The sequence below is a fragment of the Accipiter gentilis genome, chromosome 2 (genome assembly GCF_929443795.1).
Source record: "Accipiter gentilis chromosome 2, bAccGen1.1, whole genome shotgun sequence".
Lineage (NCBI taxonomy): Eukaryota > Metazoa > Chordata > Aves > Accipitriformes > Accipitridae > Astur > Astur gentilis.
Window position 1 is genome coordinate 54,501,516 of NC_064881.1, and position 19,957 is coordinate 54,521,472.

Here is a 19,957-nt window from a genome sequence, read left to right on the forward strand (position 1 = left end):
GTTAAGCAGGCTACAAAGATTAAACCTCGGTTTGCAGAACTACAAATCTATTAATTCCCCAAGTTGTCCCAATTAAGTTGTTTTTGTATCTACAGCAACAGCCAACGATCTCCCGAGCAAATTAAGACAACCAGACTAGTCTGATTTTCAACATCAACATCTGCAAACAAACGAAGACAATTCTGCGTCCTGTCAGTCTCGGGCAGCTCGCCGTGCCCATGCAGACACAGCAGACGAGGTCTGGAACAGCTGAAGGCAACACATGCTGTTGCTGGCAGAGCGAGAGCAGCACTGACTAATGAGTTTTAATTTTGCACTGCGACTGATAAACATTTTCTACACGTTGATTTAAAAAGTAGGCATAGATAGGAGACAGGAGGAAGCGTTCCTGCCCCTCTAAAAAAACCCTGAGGTACTTCTGCTGTCGGATTTTGGAAAACAAGTTATCACCAACAGAACAGTGCATGCCAAGAATAATAAGTTATTTTGACTACTATAACTATCTTGACTAGTAGTCAGGATTACATTTCAGCCACTTAGCTTTCAGGTCTGTGGTGCTGTTTTATCAAGTATGGTTTCTATTACCCTTCTGGCACGCTGAGCAGGAATTATACTGTCAACATAAGCATCTGCAAAACAGCAAAAGAAGGGATTTTCATTCTGGCAAAGGGACACAAGAACGCCGAATGCATTTTTACAGCCCGGATTTTCTTCCACGACAAAGTCCTGCTCCCACTCCATCCTCCTGCTAATATGGTCCCACGTATCACCAGCACACAGCGCTGGCAGAGCACCAGAGGAGAGCCAAGCCCAACAAGATACTCACAAGTCATTGCACGGCCATGAAGCAATCAGACTTTTTAGCTCAAAAGAAAAGCAGCAGGGCAGGCCAGACCACCCACACGACGGCAGAGGGACGGTGCCTTCAGAACTCCAAAGTCCCCCCCAATTCACGAGTGACCCAACAAAAAGACCTTCACAAGCAGGGGCTGCTACTTCCATATTAAACGAGGTCTTGCTGCACAAGGTCAGAAGAGCCCCCTCGCCCGTCACTGTGCTCCAAACTCCACTCTTGTCAGACAGCTGAACACCACCAGCGTCTGCAGACACTCTCCAAGTCCCAGCAAGAACCTCCCGGGAAAAGATGAGGCCAAGGTCTTCTGAACTGACTTAAGAGTATCAGACCCAACATCCACGAGATGATTTTCAGACAGGCACGTCTTACTTTTAAAGTTACTGGGCAAATTCAATGCAGCATTAATCCTAAAGAATTAAGACTACTATTAAAAAAAACCACACCAACCATCACCCTAAAACAGACCACAAAAGAGTCTGCCTGCCAATAACAAAACCAGGTAAGGGTTTATTAAAAGTTGACAGTTTGGGGTTTTTGGATGAGTTTCGTTACTCGTTCTGAGGATTCACCTGCGTTTCAGTGTTTGTTTTCGTTTCCTTTACTCTTTATCCAATACTTAAGAGTACTCTGAGTTGATTCTAATAGCAAAAAATCCAATAGATGGCAATGAAGGAAGGAAGCGCACACTAGCCATCTCCTAATGATGGCAACCCGCAATAAATAAGGCATCTTTGAGTCACATTCCAAGGTTTTTTGTTTTGCTGGAGTTGCTCCACTCAAAAATTCTTGCTTTTTTGTCCCCTAAGGATAAACAAGTTTGCTGGTGGTCTTCTCTGGTCATTCGCTGTACATTGATGCATCCAAAATACTCTGCTTCCTTTATCTACGTCCAGATCCCCCAGCTTGCCTCCCCACCTAACTTCTCCTGCCCAGCCTTGTGAATTTTCCCAGGTTTAGCTACTCCACAAGAGCCTATCCATGCTGCTAACAAGCATAACAGATTTTCCTCTGTTTTCATAGGAGGCTGGCCATTATGCCCATCAACTTCAAGGAGTTTCACCCAAGTCTCAACGCAGTACCTGTTCCTTCCAAGGAAGCAGGGTGGAAGAGGGACCTGAAGACAGGCTGCTTTACAACCTGGATTTGTTGCACCACACTGGTGTTTTCCTTCATAATGTTGTTTGAGACTCATCCTAAAATTTCTATTTTTAACACTGTACCACTTAAGCATTTATCTCTGCAATTATGAGAAATACTCCCATTTCCAGACTGCTGATGGCTGGCTTATGCATGTTTTCTTGCACTCACACCAACTACCTTTCACTTAACCAGCTCTTCTCCCTTCCTGGCGTTAGTCCACACATGTCCAACACACGGCTACTGCTGCTGAGAGCAGCTGCTGCTGCAAAGTGGTAGAAGACTTGAGAGTAAGCTGGAAGGGCAGGGGTCTAAGATATGTAAGAAGTTTACAGGGAAACCAACCTGAATTAAATTGTCTGTAAGCGACAGGATTATTTGCACAGTTAGGACTAAACCAACCCTGCACAAGCGTTAACCAAATTCTGCCTCATTTCTATTATCCCAGTTCTCAAGGTCGTCTGGTTTCTTCTGCACGGCATCTCAAACCTTCGCTGTGTTAACAAAGCCCAACAGTGTTTTGTGAAAATTTTCTCAACACATCTTCTGTGCCAAAGCCATTATAAAAACCACATTCAAAAAGACTGTTCCAAGATTTGATCTTTGAGCAGCTCTGCCATGACCTCTCTCCAGACTGGAGCCACCCTCCAAAAAATAACTGTTGTCTCTGCTTTATCCAGGCCCTCCCCCACAATTCTTGTATTAATCCTCAGCTTCTGCACTTTCATTTACGATTTTCCATGCAGCAGAGTATCAAATGCTTTGCAGAAGTCCAGACACATTAGATCTGCCCCAATTCCTTTATCCAGAAAAGGATTTCATGTCCAGAGGAGAGGTGAGGAGGTACAATCAGTTGTTGTTAAGTCTATGTTCTATTTTATCCCATTTCCATTTACTTTTATGACTTTAGTTATTCTCCTCTTCAGAATCATTTCCAAAGCACTTCAAACCATGAGTGTCACGACTAGTTAGTCATTAATGCTCCTCTTAAAATCAAATAGCTTATAAAAATGAGGCTAAGCATCTTTCTTGGGGTGACTGCTCATGTTGCAGCAAGGGGATGAGAGGCCTCCTGTTCTAAATCCCACTTCTCCCTCACTGTTAGGGGATGCAAACACAAGGATCTCAGCTCCCAGGACTGGAAGAAGTGCCCCCCCCCCCAAGCTGAAATTCACCTCTTGACACTTGCCCGCCTTGCCTGCTGGAACCACACTTGGGTGTTAAGGATGTGACCCAACAGGACAGCGCAGTGGTTGGACCATTTCCCAGCAGTTATCGGGGTTTGTTGAAAGGGAAGAAACAATGCAGGTGGATCTCTCCACGCAGCATCGCAAAAGTTCTGACAGTAAATGAAATACAGCTTATCTTGCGTAATTTCGGTATACTTTTACCTTGACGCGTGCCAAGTCCGGTTCAGACAGCATCAAACATTTTAGCACAGATCAGGTTGTTCTGTCAAAAGCCTCAGCTTTCCCTAAGAGGGGGACAACATGAAGTCAAAATGACTCATGTAACACTAGACATTTTCAACCTGTTGGCCAGCACCATGCTCCCTCCCAGTCTAGACGGGCTCTGACCACCCACTGCATACTCCAGGTCTCCACATCTGCACTGGCACCCTTCTGCTCTTCCCATTCTCCTTCTGCAAAGTCTCGCAGGCTTGAGACACCATTTCTTCTTCTGGCGGACAAAGAAAGGAGGTGCCCCCAAAGGATTTTCTGAAACTGATGCTGGGGAAGAAAAGTCAGTTGATTAGGGAAAGTGGCCGAGTTTAGGGTTGGTGTAGAAAAGTCTCCTTCCTAGTCCTGGCAGTGCTTCCAAGCCACCACATGCTACTTGCTTCTCTCCCTGCTGCCTACACATGCTCTGCAGTGCGATGTTTAACAAAAACACTCAATGACCATTTCATAATTAAGATTGCAGAAGGGCACTTGTGTTTAGCAAACATCTTTTCACTCTGTTTACAGAAGTGATAGTAGTTCTACAATGCAATAAACTGCTCAAACTTTGCTGTTAATCAATTCTTGACAGCACTGAATGGCTGACATTAAGGGGTGTCCTGGTTTTGGCAGCAGTAAATTTTCTTTCTAATAGCTGGTATAGTGTTATGTCTTGGATTCAGTATGAGAAGAATGTTGATAACACTGATGTTTTCAGTTGTTGCCCAGTAGTGTTTAGACTAAGTCAGGGGTTTTTCAGCTTCTCATGCCCAGCCAGCAAGAAGGCTGGAGGGGCACAAGAAGTTGGGAGGGAACACAGCTGGGACCACAGACCCAAACTGGCCAAAGGAATATCCCATACCAGGTGACGGCTGCGTGGTGCTTAGCTGCTGGCTGGGGTTAAACCACGACAAGGGGCCAAAAATTACAGAATGGGACTGAGGATGAAGGCTGTAAGCCTTTTCACATAGAGTTACCAGTAGAGCCATGAATCTGAAAACATTAAAGTTGGGCACAGGTAAGACCCCCCTGCAGCCCTCCCTTCAGAAGCATCACCAGCCTCCAGCCCCAGAGCTGCCCCGAACCCTCCCAGCCCCTCCAGCTCCTGATACAGTCCTACAGTTTCAGAGGTTTCACACCAAAATTTTGCTCTGTACCTTCTGCTCCATCCCCCAGACCATACTATTTGCTATCTATGACAAGGACCTGAATGACCAGAGCAATCCTTTAGCATGCCTCTTCTTGCTGCCCCTCTCTGAAGAGTCAGGTTTTCCTCTTTACCACCTTCAAGTGAATCCATCAGGAATGGTTGGGCAGTTTTACCAGCACAGCAGCTGTGAGCAGCAGCGTTCAGAAGTGCAACCCATCCAAAAACCAGCTGCTGAAAAGCTATCTTCTCTTCCAACGGACAGTCCTGATCATCTATCTTGCTTCTGCCTTTCCATCCTCCGTGCTATACATAGAACTCAGAGACACTGGACAGTATACATTTAAGTACTTGCGGGCATTCCCTCCTCCCCCATCAAACTAATCTGAGGAATCCCTTCACTTGGCCCTGTTGCTAACCCCCACATCTTCCAGCTCCTCTGCAATAATGGGCTAGAAATTACATGGGCCAACAGTTCTCCATCTGTCATCATCAGTAGGCAGGCCCCAGTTCGAAAACTTCTAAAAGAACCAGCAAAGTGATTTTTCAATATTCATTATTTCTGATTGATGTACTGCTGAACACAATTTTTTTTCCAAAAATAATAGAAAATCAGAAAGTTTAAAAAAAGTGCTGCAGTCATGCCTAGGTGAGCTGGAAGCTCCGATAACTGTGACCGCTCTGAAGCCCAACACAAAGCTGGCTTCAGCTCAGAGCTCTGCAGAAGCTGGGTCATTTACCACTGGATCAGGAAAGAAAGAAAAACACATTTCTAAAGTATAATTTAAGATTCTACATATTTGGACATTCAGTTTATAAGACACTTAAGTCTGTGAAATGAGCAGGAAAACCCAGGAAAATATTGACTTTAGAGCAACAAATAAAAGGTTCAATACTATTTCCCAACATCTGACATGCCAGACCTATTTTGAAAATGGAAACACTGATCCCTACAGTGCAAACGTCACTGCGCAGCGAAATCATCCAGATGGGAGGGACAGCAGCAAAACCATGACTTAGCATAAAAAAACAAGTCATGTTATCAGTCCAGAAAATGAAATCCTTACAAAATGAAAGCTGATCAACTACGGAAGATATTTAAATTAAAAAAAAATGGGATGACAATATAAGCGTTTATTTTAAAAACTTAAATGTTCAAATTTGTGATGCTAGCATGGGATTTGACAATTCTCAAACTCCAGTTTAAATCTGATCATTACAATTATGAAATTTGTTATAGCTATCATCTGAGATATTTAAAAAACAAACAAACAAACAAACAAGAACCCCCCCAGGAATTTTCTGGCTCCACCACTGTTGAGAGCAAGATTAACCCCATGAAATTCTCTTATGTCCCAGCAATGAAGATTAACTAGACATTGCTCATGCCTCTCCAACAATAGAGTCATACTTTGTTTAAGCTTTGGAAACCTGGGAATTAGAAAAATTTACCTGTTTCTTTCACCCTCCACCCTAAAGACGAGACACATTATGAAGCAGCTCCAACTCAGAGCACTCCAGCCCCAGGACGGCTATCTTTTACTTAAAAACATTTAGTCCCAGATGCACAGCAGGCTGTGGGGCTCCAGCCTGTGAGCAGGATAACTCGCTGCCCCTTCCACTCAGGTACCACCTTACCGATCTTAAAATACTGTGTGTGATCTGCAAGGGTTCGGGCTTTGCTTCCCAGGCAGCTCAGCCCTTAGACACGCTGTATTTGGCCACCTCGCTGCAGGTCGGGGGCCTCGGGGGCAGATGGACACGGACTTCCCAGACGGATGCTGCTGGAGGCAGCTTGCCTTCCCTGGCTCCTTAGACCAGGCGTCCTGGATGCTGCTGGAGCTGCCGTCGAACCCAGGTTGTGGAAGCAGCTCGGGAAGAGCTCCAGCAAATGGACACGTTGGGAGAGGAGGGAGAGAGGGAAGGGGAGAAGGAAGCCATCTCCAGACACAGGACCACCAACAGGACAGAACAAACCCTTTCACTAGCACAGCAAAAGCACAGACTACACGACCGCAGCCTCAGGCATCGATGCCAGCGTGGCAGGATCCAAACTGGCTCAGGAGCTTTCATCCCTTCAGGTTACTCAGCGTTTGTACTCATCAAGTGCCAACTAAGAAGCTCGACCAAACCAAAGCACCTGAAGGCTTAGGTAGCAGCGCGCTTGTTGCCCGCCTAAAGTGGCCAGAGCTGATGGAATGGGTTTCCCTGGGCTTCTCGAGGGACGTATGCACAATTTCAGAGATTAATAAGCATTTGGATAAAATGCACGGTGGTGGGGCCAGAGAAAACTCACAGTTTGCTGGGTGTCATGAATCCCACTCTGAAACGTGTATTCCTCCTGTTCCAAATACAGCAACTTTTGTGACAAACCTGAAGAAATTGTGAGAATTCAGCTCCTGGAGCCCAGCACTAACTGCTCTGTCTGACCACAACAAAAGCAGTTTGTCGTGCTGGCCCTGGCTGTGTAGAAGACCTGGGGGTCCTGGCAGGCAGAGCCGAGCACGCCGGCAGCGTGCCCTCGCAAGGTGCTGACAATCTTATACACAAGGGGACTTAATGCAAGCAATCTCCAAGGTGAAACTTTACCAGTTTACCCAGAGTTCAGACACCAGCAGAGCAGGAAGGAAGTTTTCTGACAGATAGTTAAAAGCATGCTCCACCAGAAAATCCTCTGCCGCATGCTCCGCACTGGCAGAACCGAGATCAAAGCTGGTGATCAACACCAGGCCTCCTTCTAGCAACTACAGACAAGCCACCCACTAAACAGACCGATCAAAGATCAATTCTTTTTTTCATTGTTCACCTTAACACTGTTTCTTCAGCTTACTGGCCCCATTCTGCTCAAGCGTGGCAGAGCATCACTGGCTCCCGCTATGCACTGTCTTCCTGGGAAGGCAAGAATGAGAAATCCTGCAACAGAAGAGCTAGCAGGGAAAAAGGTAATAAAGCAGCATCTCGCTTATCCATGCAGCGCAGGACGCGAAGAGACTTTGTGGGTGACCAGGTTCAGCCCCAAGCTATCGCAGGGGACCGCAGCACTCACACATTTATTCCATCTTGAAACTTCTTTTTTGATACCACAAGGCCTACTAGAGCGCACACCCAGAACCCTCCTTATTTCTCAGTCACAATTGTTAAGTGAAGGTCATACCCACATGATCCCACTCATCTAGGCTTTCTCTTTTTCCAGCTGTTGTTTTGCTGGGCTAGGGAAACATAACTTTCAGACCATGGTTTCATATTGCTAAACTACATCAAAGCATCAGCTTAAGGTATTCAGGCACCACCACTGCTTGTTCCTGACTCAAATGCAGTGCTGCCAAAACCCAGCTGGTTTTTGGGGACCATGCTGTGAACCAGATCAGGTAACTGAGCTCACACACGCACAAGCATAAAAAAAAAAGCATCAAAGTGTGGTTTTGGTTTTGAAGCAGGAAAAGTACCCTGGTCAAATTTGTAAGAAAGAAACAACTATTTGCAGGCATAACTAATGAATTCCCAGAAGACAGCAAAAATCACTTACTTGCGTGACCTTGCATCTCATACAAGTAGGGTCATACCACTCCTAAATTAAGTCCTTTCTCAGGACTTACTCAATTCTCCCTGCAAGATAAGGCTCTGCGATACTGACACCTTCCTACTTTATTCATTTCACTTCACACAGCTACTCCTTTTTTGTGCCAACGTCGTGAGAAGAACTACAGCAGACAGACCCCAAGAACCTTGAGGAGCCCAGCTAGTAACTTCACCTAAACCTTAAAGTATTTTCAAACAACACACTTCCCTTCTTTTTTGCTGGTTCTTCACTCACTTTGTGGATCCTTACCTGCCTACAGGTAACACATTTTCTGTGCAGCAGTTACTGGAGTCAGGTAGATTAGAGCTTTGACCTGAGCAAAAATAGCTGCACTTTTATTTACAAAAGATATTAAAGGTAAGAGGAGGTATAGCCTGTGAAAAATACATTGCTAATGGGGGAAAAAAAAAGTAAAGAAGGAACTTCTCTGTATACAGAGAGATTTAAAATTAGTTATTCACCATTCTTTATAACTGAAAGTGAAAACACGCTGTGCTGGAAGAGGTATCACAAGAATAGAAATCCTCTTGGGCTAGACCAGGGAGTCCTAAACCTAGAAAAAGGCAAGGAATAATCACTCCTTTGTGGGTCAAACCAGAAATTTTCATTGAGTGAGGCTGACAGCCTCTGTAATCAAGAATAGTGGGCAGGAGGATGTACCAAATAGCACAGTGGGACCTGCAGTAGATTTTATTTATCTAGTAATTTATATAATTACTATGGGATATAACAGAGTTAGATTTTTAAGTTCCACAGCAGATCAACCACTGAAGTAATTTATTCGTGTTAATCACCAGTTGTAACTAAAATTTTAGCATTCCACGTGCTCAGCACCAACTGCCCATGCGCAGAGTTGACAGCATTGTTCCTCTCTGATGAGCAAAATGCAGAAAAACGGGGAAAACCATCAACATCGACCAGGTTAAAGTTTCTTCCAAGCTCTGCATCAAACTGATCCAAACTCTGATTGCATTGTTTCAATTAGCAACTGCAGCCAACGTCACCACACAAAACATAACCATGTTTTAGTTTACACAAGTTATCTGAATCTCTCTCCCGAGGTTACAGTTCAACAAGGTACAAGGAACTACGGCACGAATCGCTGCTGGCACAGGGTGAGCGGGCTGCTCTGCCTCCCCGGCTCCATCGTCCACATCTGCACTTACCCTCAGCCAGTGGCAGCTCCCACTGAACACCTCCATGAGCAGCCTTAACCCTAATACAGCAGAAAAGGAAGAAAATCAGGTATTGGCATGTTAAGGCAGTCCATAAAAGGGTCTGACAGGAACCAGCGTCAGTGCAAATGTGGGGCAGGATCCTGCGACCAAAACCGAGCGATCCTGTAGCAGAAGCACGTGGTTAGATCCACCAGCTGCTGCTGGAGCACGGCAAGGCAGGGCAGCCACTTAGGAAGGAAACGAAGTGTCTGGCATAAATGAGCGTGGAGCAAGACAGTGCAGGACTACTGCTACACAGCCTTTGCTGGAAAAACATCCCTGTACTGGAAAACTGTTCCTTGAAGTGGTCCAAGAGCTCCTGCACCATTCGGGAAAAGGGCAAGAAATGTCATCTGTATTCAAAAAGTTCTGGCAAAGTAATTTAAAGAGGGAGAAGGTATGGTTGAGACATAAACCTGAAAAGCCAAGGTTTCAAAGGACAGTTTCTGAATATTCAGTTTTGTAATGTGTCAGCAGATTACCACCTCAAAGCCTGTTCCGAACAGCATTTAGAACAGTTCCAGGTTTTTTTTGGCTACCAGCACTCTTCAGCTCTAAGTAGAGGTTTTCCATTAAGTGCTCCTCTTGAAGCTCTTAGTAAGTCTCTTACTTTAACCTCCTACCTAACCCTGGACCTTCGCCTTGTGATTCTAAACGTACCTTTTAGCTTGACTGATATAAAAAAAATGACCTTTAAAGGCACATGTTCCTGAATTTAAATTCAATCGGAAATCCAACACGATTACAGATATCATTGCCTTGTAAAAATATGCACTTTATTTTGACTACCATGCTTAACGGGAGTAAGTTTTACTTTGAATTTGCATTGCAAATACAGAATTTGAAAATAAGCAATTCAAACATAAAAGCTCTGAACAATGGTTGAATTTAATTTTATTAAAAGTCCAGTGCCTTATTTAACAAACCCTCACCTATATACCAGACTGGATCAACTCCCGCTTGCAAAACCATGAAAGTTGCTATTATGTATGCATGTGAAGGATTAAATATAAGATGAAACCTCACATTTCCCCTGTTCACTGCTTGGCAGCTATAAACCCTTCCTCCTTCTGATTCCCCGATTTTCAGTTAACTTTCACAGACCACAAATCAGCACACTTTAGAAGCATGCCGGTGTTGCAATTCTTCTGCACATTCCTCATTTCCAGCTGTACATTCAGATTTTCTGTACAAGACTTCCTCAAAGCAAGTACCTTGCCATGAGATAACACTGGTTTTGAGAACAGCAGGAAGGGAAGCGGTGTCTCCTGCACACCGAGAGTTAAGTCACCAGGAATCTCCAGCGCTCTTGAAGGACCCAACTGGTGACAGACAGTTTCAGCAAAGAGTAATTTTCCTAGCGCAGGCGAGGACCTCGGCACTGACCTCATGAGAGCTGGCCTCAAATTTGGCAAGCTGTGCAGAAAGTGTGTACATGTTTACAGGCAAAAGAAGCCACTGATGAAGTTATTTCACGCACTCTGCTCCCCTCCACTGTCCAAGAGCATTAACAGAGCCATCAGGCTGAAATACGACGGCACGGAAACAGCACCTCGCTCCTACTTTGCTGAAGATCAGCGTGCTGCGGAGGGCTTGCTGTTCCACGTGTGGTTGCTTTCCAAGTCTGAGTCACCCTCTCAAATAGTCCAGCCGCCTCTCCAGGTCTAAATCAGGGCAAGCCTCAGGGTCACTTAGATGCCCATACTAGTCTGGACTGTAACATCCACGGCCTGGCCGGAGCAACCCGTGCCTCACTGCATGGACTTTCCTCTACTGGAAATTGGGCTTCTGCTGGAGCAAAATGGGGACAGGGGTTTTGCCAGCAGCAGGTGGTAACATTTATACTGCAGATACAAGGGCTGACGCTCAGGTTCCACAAACCTAAGCTTAGCATATTCTAAATTCAGGCATAAGACTTGGACAGGAGTGACTGTCTGGGTGGGTGTCCTGGTTTTGGCTGGGATAGAGTTAATCGTCTTTCTAGTAGCTGGTACAGTGCTATGTTTTAGGTTCAGTATGAGAAGAACATTGATAACACTGATGCTTTCAGTTGTTGCCCAGTAGTGTTCAGGCTAAGTCAAGGATTTTTCAGCTTCTCATGCCCAGCCAGCAGGAAGGCTGGAGGGACACAAGAAGTTGGGAGGGAACACAGCCAGGGCAGCTGACCCAAACTGGCCAAAGGAATATTCCATATGAGGTGACATCATGCCCAGTATATAAACTGGGGGGAGTTGGTCTGGGGGGGGGGATAGCTGCTCAGGAACTAACTCGGCGTTGGTCGGTGAATGGTGAGCAACTGTGTTGTGCATCACTTGTTTTGTATATTCCAATCCTTCTGTTATTGTCATCTCAACCCACGAGTTTTACCTTCCCCCCCCCCCCCCCCCCCCCCCCAATTCTTTTCCCCCATCCCACTGGGTGAGGGGGGAAGTGAACGAGCAGCTGTGTGGTGCTTAGTTGCTGGCTGGAGTTAGACCACAACAGTGGGATTCCAAATTTCACGGCTTCCTCCTAACTCTCCCCGTGAGGAGCTTCTTCATGTTCTCCCATGCCCTCCCTCCACACCTCTTTTGCCCCTGTTCCCCAGGTGAAGAGAACCAAGCTGATGGCTCTGAACCTGACGCTCCCTTCAAGACAAGTAACACAACAGCAAAGTGTTAGCAGCTGGTTTACCCACACCTGCATCCCTTCCCTCTAACGGGGGGTGCTCTGAAGACATGACTTCACAAGATGGAGGGCCAGCCAAAAAAAACAGGTAACAACTGCAAGAAAAGGGAGGTCTTGCTCCATCCCTCATTTACCATTTGCCAGTTGCAGCCCCCAGGACCCCTCTGAACCAGCTCGGCTCTTTCACTTCAGCAGGTGGAAGAGGCTCAGCAGAGGGTCCAACGATCACCAGGAGGACAGGACAACCCGGGCAGAGCGGGAGAGAACGCAACCCTCCCCACCTCACCCCCACCCTCTTGCACCCGCAAACCTCTCAGGGGGTACGCTGCAGCTCATGCCGATTCACGGACTCGCCACCACCACCAAGGGGAAGCCCCGACCCTGCCGGCTCCTGAGCGGGCACCTGTTTGCCTCTTTGCTGAGGTGGTTTAACTTAGGAGGGGCCAAAACTACCACCCGTACCTAGCCACTGCAAGACAAATGCGGCTGTCTCGCAGACCTTCACCGTAAGGCACGGTTTCACCTGCGGTCATGCCAATCTAGCACCCTGCTGATGCCGAGGAGCAGCCCTGACGGTCACCCAAGCCCACAATGTGCCAGACCATGGAAGTAAAAGCAAACCCAATTTTCTGCCAGTTTAGAATAGAATCATAGAATTGTTTAGGTTGGAAAAGACCCTTAAGATGGAGTCCAACCGTTAACCTAACACTAGCAGGCAGGGATGGTTCAATGTGAGCCCAAGAGCTGTGTACCAAGCCAGAACAGAGGTCCACACATGACAGCAGCCACATACCTAAGCAGGAGCTTCTCTAGGAGCAGAGCAAATGCACTGCTGCTTCCTCAGAGCATCTCCTGGCCTCCAGAGATTCACAAGCTGTCCACCCTCCAAGTAACTCAATTTAAACAGGTGGCTGCTACCAGCAAAGGTCGTCCCCCTCTTTCTACCATCCCCAGGCACACTTTCCCATTACCTCCAGCAGGAATGGCAGCAGGATGAGCCACTAAAACTCACAAGTTCAACGGGAAAAGATCCAGGGAAAAAAACACAACAAAAAACAACCCGCAGAGGACAAAAAGCTGAATCCACTCACCGAGGCCCCACAATCACTAGCAGAGATGCAAAGGCGGTCTGCACTCTGGCAGCAGCCAACTCCTAGTTGAGTGTATGCCTTGGAAAGGAAGGTAAATGTAGCAAATAATGTCACAAATAAACTAGTCTTCAACTAGTCTTATTATTTGTATCCCAAATATACTTCAACTTGGTTGTTTCAACGGAGGAATCTGCTGCAGAGTCAACAAGACTTGCTGTCCCACATCAGACCGAGGTCCAGGGAGACAAGATGCCACCTCACACGCTTGGGGAAGTCTAAGCAAGACAACATCAACTTTCCCTAACAAGCTTCTACCAGCAAACAGCAGTGTTGGTACTTCCGAGGGCAGAAATTATATCCAGATGTTGTTTTTATAAGAAAACAACCCATCCTCCTTGAACTCTTTTCAAATTCTCCTACGGTTTTGGCCTGCGCACCATCATTGTGAGGAGCGATTACACAATCTGTGAGCGACATTACGAGATATCTGCCTTTTAAACTTGCTGCCCAGTAATCCAGTCGGGTGCGATCTCATCTTTATATGTGAGAAGCACTGACTGATTTGAAACAATGAGGAAAACCCATTTCTATCTGCGTGCCCTTTGGAAAATGCAGCTCAGCAGGCTGCCCCTGAGGCCGAGAGGAGAGGTTTTGGTGAAAGAGGAAGCAGACTGGGGTACTTTCCCAGAACACTTTTGGCCTCTAGCAAATCTGAGAGTCCTCCGAATAGAAAGCGGCAACGTTACACTTGAGGAAACGGTGGGATTTATGGGTGAGGCAGGGCAGAAACCTGGCTGTCACAGCACCTGATGCTGAGGACACGGTAAACACCTAAAAGCCATCCTGGCTTTCAGACTTGCAGTGACTGCACCCAGGAGGAGGTTTGAATCATTAACATTAGCTGTAGGGATGAGAGAAGTTTCCAAGATGAGAAAGTTATAAAATAATTTTTTAAAAAAAAGGTGTGTCAAGGAATCACAAATAAAATTCGAAGACTTTACCTTCAAAAGAAGTCAAATTAGAAACTATATATTTTGAAAAGCATGTTCTGCTTCTTTATCTCCCCCTTATGATTATTTTTCTGCTTTCTACTGAGTTGATTTCTCCTCAAAAGCACATAAAAGATCCCTTTCCTTATTGCAACTACTTAGAGATCCATATTCCTGAACTCCTACAGCTTGTTTCTTCCATCTATTACTAGAGGAAATTAAAAGAAAGGAATTAAACACAGTAAGCTGAGAGTCATCAACTACTCATTACCTGAGTGAGCCTGAGGATAATAAACTACTTTGTTTCTGTATCACAGTCTTTATTAACAACAACAAAAAGCAAGGGAACTACTTAGGGGAAGATCCAATCCTTTCCCAGGCTTTCACAGATTCCATCGACTCACAGAACATTTACTTTCACCACCAGGAGAAACAAAGAGCTCAGACGTCTGACACATTCATTCCACACAAGCAGAACCCCGCTTCTGAAGTGAAGATCATCAGGATCTAAGACTTCACAATAAATTTTAAGAGTCGTATCCATCCAGATCGTGCTTCCTCAGCTCTTGCCAAGACATAGAAGGTTTGTCTACCTACCAATAGTCTAAAGCAGTTAAAAAAATATATCTATTTATCAGACTGGCAAAGTTGCTTTGGAATAAAGTTTCGATCTGGGCTGAACCTCAGTGCTCCAGCTGTCCAGGCTATCACACTGCTCTTCACGCACACTGTTCCCTGCAGCAAACATGCAGTAAATAAAGGCAGCTTATCCCTCGGTGAACAAAGCAGGAAATTGCCCGTTTAGCACAGGACAAGAACATGTACCTGGACAGCTACTGTGAAGCAACCTCACCCAGCACACTGCTTCATCAGATGCAAAACCAGCAGATGAATCTCCCTTTCCTACCTTTTCACTCTCACCTACCAGGAGCAGCTCCCTTGCCCCCCAGGTGGGCTAGTACAGCTTGGGGTAGTCATGCTACAAACCAAAATGGTCCCCATGAGCAATAACCCCCCAAAAGAGGGGGCAGCAAACTGTGCCAAGGGGTGGAAGCAAGCAGTCAGGAACTCCAGCCTCAACATTGACACCTCTTTCCTTCTCCACTCAGGACACTCACCAAAATCTTTTGGGCAAGGAGAAATGTAAAGATGTAGGCAACTTTCTTTACCTGTCAACATAAGCAAAGTACATATACCTATTTGCAAAAGCATGCTGATTTGCATGTAGGTACTAATTCCAGAGATACTACTCCATATTCCCAGTGGCACAGCTTAATTTAAACACCGCCCAAACAGCGAGTCTGCATTCAAACAGAGGCCCAAAGTTTTCACGACACCCCCAAAAAAGCTCTCGCACCCACCCCCAGGAGGAAGGTGACCTGCCTGTGCGCTGCAGTTCCCAAAGGCACGGGGAATGGGGTAACATCATTCGTCCCCTACCCCTACAGGCAATTTCTCACGGTGTTACAGCAACACAAAACCAAATACAAACTTATTTAACGCAAGGCATCAAATCTTTGTTTGCACTAGTAACAGGACAAGGCATTTGTTCAGAGGCAATGACTTGCAAAGTTAAGAGCAATGCAATATCTGCAGCAAACAGACAGCGCAGGTCTTTCATCTCATTACTGCCACATTGAGTCAGATAAGCAAACAGTTAAGAGTTGCTGGAGAGCAGCTACGATCAAGGCTTACAAGAAAACATTCCCAGCGTGTCTATGTTTTTATTTTGGTCCTTATCTTTCACGTTTTATTATCTTGAACAGCAGTTCCACTCCTCTCAGCTCCTCACTCCCATCTGAAGTCAAACCTCTACACGACAATCCTTTTTCACTCTTACCAGTATTACCTCATCTCTCTTCCCTCGACAGTTTTGGCAGCAAACGTCTGGTCTGCGGTCAAAGCAAGGCAATACGGCGGTACAGGAGACAGAGTAAGTGAGCGTTCACAAGAACTTATTTCTACTGAACTGTTTGGTCCGCCAAGTTAAGGACCGAACAGCTACAAAACTTCTTCCCTTTGATTTTGGGTGAACACCACGGATGTAGCCGCCTCTGAAAAACGGCTCGTGGCATTTGGCTCCACACGCTACCATCTTTGAGACAAAACTTAAGACTTCCCTGAGTGGCTAGAAAAGATAGAAAAAGCGGACTTGCGTGACTGGTGCAACCACAAATCGGGCCAGCGCCGTAGAAACAGGCCAGAAAAACAGCACGGGCTGTAGCACAGCGGTTATAATGACACGGCTAAAAGCTGTTGAGCATCCCCTACCATGGAAACAGTTAGAGGAGCGTCCAGACGCTGGGTTTTTTTGTTGTGTTCCCCCCCCCCCCCCCAAGTACACAGGATAGCTCAATTGCCCCCGAGGTATTGCGGCGCTGGGGTAACGAGATAATGGGATAACCACTGGGGAAAGAGGCAGCACCTCTAATTAGGAGCGGGCAAGAGCAACTGCGAGGCCTGGAGAGGGACGGGAACCCGCTCCGATGTTGTGACACACCGGTAAAGAGCAAGGTCCAGGCCTGCGGCTGGGAAAGTCACTTCGGAGCCCGAGGGAGACCGCGGACACGCCTGGGCCGAGGCCCCTCACCGGGACTCACCGGGCTCCAGCAGATGAGCGAGTCGGTGTCGGGATCCTCCACCAGGGTCCACAGCTTGGTGAGGAAAGCGGGGACGTTACTGCCGCCGGGGCCGGCGCCCACCGCCGCCGCCGCCGCGCCAGGCCCCTCCATAACGGCGGCGGCCACCGCTGCGCCCTGAGGGCCCGGTTGCAGGCCCCGGGGCAGGCCGCGGCGCACCGGCGCCCTCCCCGGGAAGCCACCGCCAGCTGGGGTTTAAGCGGTTGGGCCGAGGCGGGCAGGCGGTGCGGGGGCTTAGTGCCGCCGGCGGCCGCCGCCTCGGGGCCGGGCCGCTGCCTGCGCACTGCAACCCCCGGGGCCCAGCATGGCCGCCGCCATCTTGGGACGCCTCCGAGACAAGCCCCCCGCGCGGCGGCGCCGCCGAGCGCATGCGCGGCACCGCCCCTCCCGCGCCGGGGCCACGCCCCCTCCCTCCCTCCCTCCACGCCGCCGTCAACAGCCCGGCGCCGGGCGGCGCGATGCGCATGCGCCTCCTCCGGGAGAGCGCGCAACACCACCACCCCCCCGCCGCCCCGCCCCTCGGAGGGGAGGGGGAGGGAGACGCGCTTTTGTGCGCATGCGTTGTGCCGCCGGTGCGCCGTGCCGCCGGTCAGCCCCGCCTACGCGCATGCGCACCCCCCCGACGCCAGCCGGCCTGTCGCTGGGCGCATGCGCGCTCCTCCCCTCCCGCCTCCCTTTCCTCCTCCTCCTCCTCGGTGCCCGTTTCTGCGCATGCGCTTCTCCTCCCGCCGGGGGAAAGCGAAGCGGCGCCGCGACCTTTGACCCGGGCGCGCAGGCGCGGTGCGCGGCGGCGGCGGCGCACGCGGGACGGAGCCATGGAGGAGGTCGGGGGGCGCGCGGGGGGGTGGTTGCCATGGTTACGCTGCTTTTTGGGTTTGGGTGGTTTTGGGGTTTTTTTTCCCCCCTGTTGAAGGGGACGCGGGAACCGGTCCCGGCCCTGGGGAGGGGGTGGGAACACGACACGCACACACACGGGACGGGACGGGACGGGACACAACCGGGGCCGCCACCGGCCTGACGCCCTCCCCGTTCTCTCCGCTGCCCCGTTCCCTTCCAGCTGTGTCCTGCCGGGGAGAGCGAGGAGCTGACGGAGAGCGAGGAGAGCGTCTACTCGGGGCTGGAGGACTCGGGCACCGACAGCAGCTCGGCGGAGGAGGAGGAGGAGGAGGAAGGCCCCGGCGGCAGCTCGCCCCCCCCCCGGACACAGGTAAGGGTCTCTTGAGCACCGGGAAATGTTGTTTACAGTGGGCGAGGCTCGGTACCTCCCCGGGTGTTCGCAGCCTGGGGGATGTCCTGCTGGGACCGGTGGCCCTGGGGGGTCCCGGCCCTCAGAAGCAGCGGCCTGTGGATGTATAGGATCTATACAGTCTAGATACGTTACACAGGCCCAACGCAGTTTTCTTCCCCTCTCCTGCCTGGAGGAGGAGGAGGAGGAACAGTTGTGAGAAAGGCCCCGTGTTGGTGTCCCCCTACCCCATGCATAAACTATGAAGAAAAAGTAAAACCAAACCCGTGCACGCAAACCTTGGTGAAGCGTCTGCAAAGACGAATCTTTTTCAGACCTGTGAAGTCCCTAGATTACTGGTTTGGGGTTGGGTTTTGGGTTGGTGGTTTTTTTTATGGTGTTTCTCTTCAGTTGCGCAAGCAGGGGCTTGGGTCAGGCGGTGTGTCTCGGTTGGCATCGGGAACCAGAGCTGCACCTTGGGTAGAGAAGCCCCCAGAGATGCTGAGGAAGATTCACCCAAACTTGAGCTCCCGGGAGTCAGGGATGTCCGACCAGGCGGGCTCATGCTCAAATTTGTCTCAAGATATTAACGTGCAGATCCCTGGTACTTCGGGCAGGGCAGCCTCCTTCGCCCTGGGTCACACCCCAAGCTTGTTAACAAGAAGTGCCTTGTGATTACCCTAGCTGTCCGGATCTGTCTGTTTATTTATCTGTTTGGACAATGGGTAGAAGCTTTACCCAGGTCTGGAGTAGAAAGTTCCTCTAGTAACCTGCTTAGGAGTTTCATAGCAGTGCCTGGGCTGCGTTGCTGTTCAGCAGCCGTCCTGCTTGGGTTGTCCCCATCGACGGCCGCTCGTTCCCACCCTGACACCGCCTTCGTTGTTGTGCTTTAACCGCTGCTTATGAATCTACGGCATAGGCCAGGCCTGGCAGCTGATCCAGCCCAGAAATCGCTCTGCGGAAGCGGGGCTTTTGTTGTTGTTGTTCTGTTTTTCCTTTCAGAACAATCGGTCCCCTAAACTGGGCAGGCATTTTGGCTGGTGGTGGCGGTTGTTTTCCTTGGCGTTGGCTCTCGGCTCTGTTTTGCCATGCGGCTGGATAAGCAGTAGGGCAATTGCTAAAGCCAGGACTGACTGCCAGTGCATTGTGCATCTGTCTGTCTGAGAGCTGGGGCTGGTTCTGCACACACCCCTCCCGATTCTTCAGCCTTTTATTCAATATCCAAGTACGTGCGATGCTATAGGTCTGTAAGAAGGTATCGGCAGGCATTGGGAGACATCACTGTCTTGTTGCAACCCAGGTCAAGCTGGACATGATGCTCTGCTCTGCACTGGAACATCACGTGCTTTGTGCAGGTAGCACAGCCTAAATGAGAGCTACAGCAGTAACAGCAGAAGCTGAGGAGGTTGAGGGGGGGGGTTGATCCTGAATGCTGTTTCCGTTACTCTGCAATATGTCCCTTTTTTGGCCTTGCTGCTGCTTTGGGCAGGGATAGCCTGTTGGTTTTGTAGCGATGTCTCGGCGAAGTCAGATTCCCAGTTGCCTTTCTTGCTTGGCCTTCTGCCTTTGGGGCCTTTGCCGTGCAAAGGCAACGGTGTCTTAGCAGAAGGGCAGGAGCTAGTGCCGTTCCTGCCACACAGGAGCCCTGCGTGCTGCTGGGCTGCGTGTGGAGAGGGTTACTGAACACAGACTGCAGCTATGCTGAGGGGGAATGTTAGGGACTGAGCAGAGACTTGACTGGGTTTCCTCTTGTGTGGGAAGGGTCCTGAAAAAGTTTCACGGAGGGAAAAGACATGAAACACATCAGACTTGGACCAGTGGGGCACCACAGCCCGATCCGGTTCTGCCAACTGAGCGGATTGTGCGCCATCCCCCCTGCCCGGACAGACTTGGGACAGATGGAGCCCAAAGTCATGGACTGAATGAACTTGAAAGACGTTTGATAGAGATGGCCCATAGGCTGCAGGAAT

The 19,957-nt window shown here is 48.8% G+C and overlaps 2 protein-coding genes across 4 annotated transcripts in view; one reads left to right on the plus strand and one right to left on the minus strand.

Annotated features, from left to right (window-relative positions):
* HSF1 (heat shock transcription factor 1) overlaps window positions 1-17,120 on the minus strand; it is a 70,176-nt gene extending 53,056 nt beyond the window's left edge. For 2 of the 3 annotated variants that reach the window (XM_049820250.1, XM_049820243.1), the window contains exon 1: window positions 16,724-17,120. In XM_049820250.1, coding sequence (XP_049676207.1) covers window positions 16,724-16,855 — 132 coding nt within the window. In that variant the 5' untranslated portion in view covers window positions 16,856-17,120. The remainder of the gene's footprint in view (window positions 1-16,723) is intronic. The other variant, XM_049820259.1, reaches the window with a different exon arrangement.
* A 375-nt stretch (window positions 17,121-17,495) lies between these two features.
* Window positions 17,496-19,957, plus strand: part of BOP1 (BOP1 ribosomal biogenesis factor) — a 67,927-nt gene continuing 65,465 nt past the window's right edge. The window contains exons 1-2 of the mRNA XM_049820171.1: window positions 17,496-17,586; window positions 17,820-17,969. Of these exons, the coding sequence (XP_049676128.1) occupies window positions 17,578-17,586; window positions 17,820-17,969 (159 nt within the window). The 5' untranslated portion in view covers window positions 17,496-17,577. The remainder of the gene's footprint in view (window positions 17,587-17,819; window positions 17,970-19,957) is intronic.